The 6050-nt window shown below is 40.2% G+C and overlaps 1 protein-coding gene across 1 annotated transcript; it reads left to right on the top strand.

The window, feature by feature from the left end:
• The first annotated feature begins 3273 nt into the window (after positions 1–3273).
• Positions 3274–5123, top strand: LOC122076178 (amino acid transporter ANT1-like). Its single transcript, XM_042641491.1, has one exon. It carries the CDS (start codon positions 3491–3493, stop codon positions 4769–4771), a length of 1281 nt encoding a protein of 426 aa, XP_042497425.1. The 5' UTR covers positions 3274–3490; the 3' UTR covers positions 4772–5123.
• The last annotated feature ends 927 nt before the right edge of the window (positions 5124–6050 follow it).

Below are 6050 nucleotides of genomic sequence, written 5' to 3'. Positions count from 1 at the left end.
CCTTAATTTGGTGTAAAAAGCAGTTGCCTCGGGTTTCATCCCTGGCATGGAGAATTCTTCATGGAAAGGTCCCAATGGATGATATGGTTAAAAAGAGAGCAGTTCCATTGGTGTCCAGATGCGAGCTATGTAAAGTGGAGGAGGAATCCTTGGATCACCTATTTATCTCTTGCTTTTTCTCTAGAAAAATCTGGTGCTACGTTTGTGATTGCTTTAACTTGAATAGGGGCAATCAGTCTTCTCTCATTGAGCTTGCTCAATGGTGGAAAAGAAAGCTTAAAATAGTTTGTTATAAGGAGGCGTGGTCAATGAGTTTTGGAATAGTTCTGGACCACTTATGGAGGGAAAGAAACGGCATGAAATATGATAGCAAAGAAAGATTGGAAAAATATGTTTCTATCATGGTTGTGGAAGACATTAGAAGAAATGAGCCTTCGACAAAGGGAGAAATGGAAACTCCAAATGACGTTTTATGCTGCAGACGCCTTGGTGTTCCTATTCAGGATGGATCTCACAGGGAGACGTTGGAGGTTTTTTGGTGTAAGCTTTTTGTCAACTGGATTAAACTCAATTTTGATGGAAGCTCTTTGGGGAATCCAGAGCAGGCTGGTGTAGGCTGAATATTTAGAGATCAGTGGGGAAGGGTGCTAAGCTTGTATAAAACATTTCTAGGGGTGGTTGGTGCCTTTGAAGCAGAAATAGAGGGTTTGATGGAAGGGTTGATGAGAGCCAAAGATATGAGAATTAAAATGCTGTGGGTGGAATCGGACTTGAGTGCGGTGGTGACTTTGCTTCAACAAAAGAAAGTGTCGTGGTTTGCTTTACAAAGATGGTTGTCTCTTCAGACTTATCTGAATAGTATTAGATGGAAAATTTCTCATAATTATAGAGAAGATAATGTGATTGCTGACTACTTGGCTAGAGATGCGGCAAAGTATGGGATTACGGCTGAAAATGTGGTGTTTCCGTCTCATATAGTGGACATTCTTGCTAGGGATGCCGATGGAAGGCCGCACTTTAGATTTATTTAGTTTGAGTCTTTCCCTCTCCTGCCGAAGGTGGGAGTTGGGATGACTAGTGGTGTTTGTTTTGAGTTTTGTTTCTTTTGAAGTCTTTTTTCTTCTTTTAATGAAATAATCCTCTAGCAAAAATAATAATAATAATAATAATAATAATAATAATAATAATAATAATAATAATAACTTTCTAGCCCTTATTCCAAAGGTGAAAGCTATTTTACTTTGGACAAATTTTGTGCATTATGCATGGGAAATTTCTTTTGCAAGCTGATCTTGAAGATTATGGTAATAAGACTGGAAAGGTACCTTTCTAGGATTATCTCTGAAGAACAAGGGGCATTCCAAAAGGGGAAGATGATCCACTCCAACATTAGTTTGGCCTCGGAGTTATCTAACTTGATGTTTACTTCTACTAGAGGAGGAGGTCTTGGGTTGAAAATTGATATTAGGAAGGCTTTTGATACGATATCATGGGACTTTATATTCCATGCATTAAGGTAGTTTGGCTTCTCAGAAAAATAGATTGTTGGATTCATCAGATGTTGGTGTCGATGAAGATATCGGATCTTTAAAATGGTGGCCCTGTGGGTTATTTTGGGGTGGAACGTGACCTTCATCATTGCATAAGAGGTTTTGTCACGAGGGTTAAAAAAGCTTATCCAGGAGAAGAAGCTTTAGACAATAAATGGTCCTAGAGGCCTCTCCATGACTGGTCATATCCTCTTTGCAGGTGACATCTTTATTTTTATTAATGCCTCTATCCAGTATGTTAGAAATTTGAAGAACTTTTTATTCCAATATCAAGAGTTTTCTGGGCAATGCATAAATTTGGATAAAAGTAAGTTGTTCCTAGGGAAAATCCCTCCCTATAGGAAGCTAATTATTTTGGAAAATATATCAATCCCTTTATGCAATTTTTCCACTAGATACTTGGGGGTTAAGATCTTTAAGGGAAGAGTGAAAAAAGAAGCTTTGTTATTGGTTATGAACAGAGTGAAAGGGCCTTTGACAGATTGGATTGGTAAACTTCTATCTATGGTGGGAAGGGTGGAGTTAGTTTGATTGGTCACATCAGGGATGCCTATTCATAACTTTGCGGTTTATTGGTGGCCATCTAATCTTCTTAATACTATGGAGAAATAGATGAAGAACTTTATATGGACTGGGGAGGTGGATACTTCAAAGGTGATTACTGTTAAATGGGACACGGTGTGCAAACCCAGAGAGGAAGGCGGCCTTGGTATTCAAAGACTTCGTGAAGCGAATTAGGCAATGATAAGCAAGATGGTATGGAGAATAAACCATGAAAAGTTTGTGGCTAGTTCTTTTCTGAGAGCTAGATTTATCAAGCGGGAGGGGGGGATCTCTCATTCAGGGAAATCGATCATCATCTATATGGAAAGGATATCACAAGATGTGGGATTCTGTGTTTGCTCAGGAGAGATGGATTATTGGGAATAGGCATTCGGTGAATTTTTTGAAGGATAAATGGCAGGGGCCAAAATCGATTACAGAAGAGGTGGACATTGATGATTCCAATATTAGATCAATGGCTAAGGTGGGTGAATTTATCCACCGAGGAGAGTGGCATACTCCTAAGGTGAGATTGGACGTGCTTAGAAGGATTTTTGAAGTTATAAAGGTAAAACTTCCTTCATTCCCTATGGAGGACAGATATTGTTGGAGGTTGATGCCTTCAGGATATTTCAGTATGGCATCAACATGAGAAGAAATTAGAAAGAAAAATAAAAAAAACTTTATGGTATTTGGTAGTGTGGAGTAAAGGGCTTCCCCCGAGGCATCCGATTTTTCAATGGCGTTTAGCTCATGGAAGTCTGCCTACTGATGACATGGTAAGCAAAAAGGTATTTATATGGAATTCAAATGCAATTTATGTGGTGAAAAAGTGGAAACTTTTTTGCATATTTTCTTGAAGTGTAGATTTGCAAATTGATGCGTGGAATCAGTTCTCGGATCTTTTTGGACTGTCATGGAAAAATCACCAAACTATAAAGGATTTGCTTATGTGGTGGAAAAGAAAAGTAAGATCAATTAATTTGAAGGAGCCTTGGATGATATGATTTGTTCTGATTTCTAGAAATATATGGTGGGAGCGAAACGAAAGAAAATATGAATAAAAGGATAAGAAGATAACATATGTTTTTAAATCCATTTTTAAGTCCGATGGGACTAGGCTTAGGCTAAGATATCTCAATCTGCCCTAGGTTTGGGTTGGACCTGGGTTGAGTAAAAAAGACTTGGGGTTGCACTGAGGTTTAAAACCCAACTCATTGACACCCGTAGGCTTCAAGCAGGGTCCGAAGGAGCTTAATTGATAGCCTAAGGATGCTGAAGACAGCTGAACCCTCTAAAGTAGCCCATTCTAATTAAAATGGGTAATTGGGTTGGCATTTGAAGCTTAGACCAAGGCCGAAGGGAGTGCCGACTCTCAACTTGGGTCTCTGTCAGTGATGGCGAAGGAAGCAGGAGAGGTTCCTCTCCTTGGAAATTCTGCTACAGGGACCTCTTCGTGGGCTCAAACGTTTGGAAACATCATAGTTGCCATCATAGGCACAGGCGCCTTAGGCCTCCCTTATGCTTTCAAGGTTGCAGGTTGGCTCGCAGGAGCTCTAGGAGTAACCATCGCAGGCATCTCCACTTATTACTGTATGCTTCTTCTAGTTCATTGTAGGAGCAGATTAGCTTCAACCTCATCATCATCTGGTGATGAATGCGATGAAATTCACACATATGGGTATCTGGGTTACAAAGCATTCGGAAGATCAGGTCGGTACTTCACCGAATCCCTCATAGTAGTCTCGCAATTCGGAGGTGCTGTAGCTTATCTTGTCTTCATAGGTCAGAATTTGTCATCTATATTCAGAACCCACAACCTCAGCTTCTCTTCGTTTATATTCCTTCTTGTCCCAATCGAAATTGCTCTCTCTTGGATTCGTTCCCTCTCTGCTCTCGCCCCTTTTAGTATCTTCGCTGATATATGTAATATATTGGCAATCGCGGTTGTTATGAAGCAAGACCTCCAACTGTTCGACGGATTTCCTGAGAGAAAAATGATTACAAGCCTTGCAGCGTTCCCATTCGCCGGGGGCGTTGCTGTGTTTTGTTTTGAGGGTTTTAGTATGACATTGGCTTTGGAGAGGTCTATGAGAGAAAGGAAGAGATTTCCATGGGTGCTTGGAATGGCTTTCTTATGGATAACGCTTGTCTATGTGTTGTTTGGGTTCTTTGGTTATTTGGCTTATGGAGATCAAACCAGAGACATTATAACCCTCAATCTTCCAAATGATTGGTCTGCTGCGGCTGTCAAGATTGGGCTTTGTTTGGGACTGACTTTCACATTCCCAATCATGATGCACCCCATAAATGAGATCATAGAGGAAAAGCTGAAACAAAGCGAGTGGTTTCAGAAACTTTGCCATTACAATTCAGGCAGAGGAGGAGGAGCAAAAGAGAGGTATGTGGTGTATGTAAGCAGAGCCCTTGTGGTGTTGGTGGCAGTGATGCTAGCTTCGAAGGTCTCTGGTTTTGGTGTGTTTGTGTCATCGGTGGGGAGCACGTTATGCGCACTGCTCTCCTTCGTCTTGCCGGCGTTGTTTCATCTCATCTTCTGTGGGGATTCTCTGCGTTTGTGGCAGAGGGGTTTGGATTACTGCATCTTGGCTTGTGGGTTGGCTTTTGCTGCTTATGGTACTTACAATGTTGTAGCCAAGAGAAGCTCTACAGGTTCTTAAAACATTACTTCTGGTAGTATTGAATCATGTTATCTTTCATTGCTTTTGTACACTAGAACGCATTGGGAAGTTGAAAGAAAAATCAGAGTTGCATGTTTCTCTTGTAAGCAGCATTAAGTTGCTAGTGGCTGGATAAATAGACTTTTGAAACCAAAAACCATGAAGTCTAGTTCATTCTTTAATGGCCTTAAGTTTAGGTCCAATTAAGGCTCATACATGGTAATTAGAGTCTTGTATTTAGTTGGCTTTCTTGTAACTTTTTTAATTTTCAAACGCATTATTGTAATTTTATTCAATAACAAGTTTTGGGGTTGTTAATGAGCTGAGATTATTTTGAATATGGTTTCATTCATGAATGAATTGTTTTCATATTTAATGGATTATTTCTCGAAGAATTAATGGGCTGGATATTCTTCAATTGATCCAACCCATCAAATATTCATGTTCTTAGCTTGAGCTCAGTCCCTGTGAAAGTGCCACCCTGAAATAGGCAGTTTTCAATTAGCTTTCAGAATTTAAAGTTCAAAACAAAGTAAAATTTAAACTAATTAATGGCAATATCTCAAGCATGGGTTCTTAGTTTTGAGGACAAATGCAGTCTTTTTGAACCGGGTTTCAAGATTAAAAGATTAGAAAGTACAGTTAAAAGAGGTCTCACCTATAAGATTAAAGGGAGTAGAGGCCTCTCAAGTCTCAATACTAATATATGCGCAGAGTTCAGGTTGGATGGTATTAATCAGCTTCTGTTCAGTGGTAGAAATGGCTGGGACAAATTTGGCTATGTTGAACATAAACTGTTGATTAGAGGATGAGAGTTGAATGGGTTTGCTTTTATCTTTATTAGGGAAGGAGACATTGTTAATTTTCTAAAGGAAGTGAATTTGACTAGGATTGAGCTTCCTTATGCTGAGCAAGTTTCCTTTAAGGACTCTCCAAGTGGTGGTGGCTAGGCAATTCGGCTATTGAGCTACAATTAATTCCTATTGCTTGAGGCTAGGTTCTCCAAGCGTCTTAGTAGCCTAGCTTGGTTGTTTGGTTGTGCCTGCAGATGGTTCAGTTACTTGGTTGTGCCTGTGGGTGGTTCGATGGCTCGATAATCGCTCCTCAGATAGCGTCCAGTAGCTCGGATGATGTGCTACAATCATGACCTTCGGCCTGAAGTCTCCTTAGCACCCTTGAGTAGCTTAGTGACTCGGTTATGCCAACGAGTGGCTCGACCGTACGGTAGCTGAGTCACATATTTTGTGATATGGGGACAACTGATCCGTGACCTACTACT

This window comes from Macadamia integrifolia, chromosome 1, assembly GCF_013358625.1.
Source record: "Macadamia integrifolia cultivar HAES 741 chromosome 1, SCU_Mint_v3, whole genome shotgun sequence".
NCBI lineage: Eukaryota > Viridiplantae > Streptophyta > Magnoliopsida > Proteales > Proteaceae > Macadamia > Macadamia integrifolia.
Note: the sequence above shows the minus strand (reverse complement) of the source record. Positions and strands in the feature narration are given on the sequence as shown.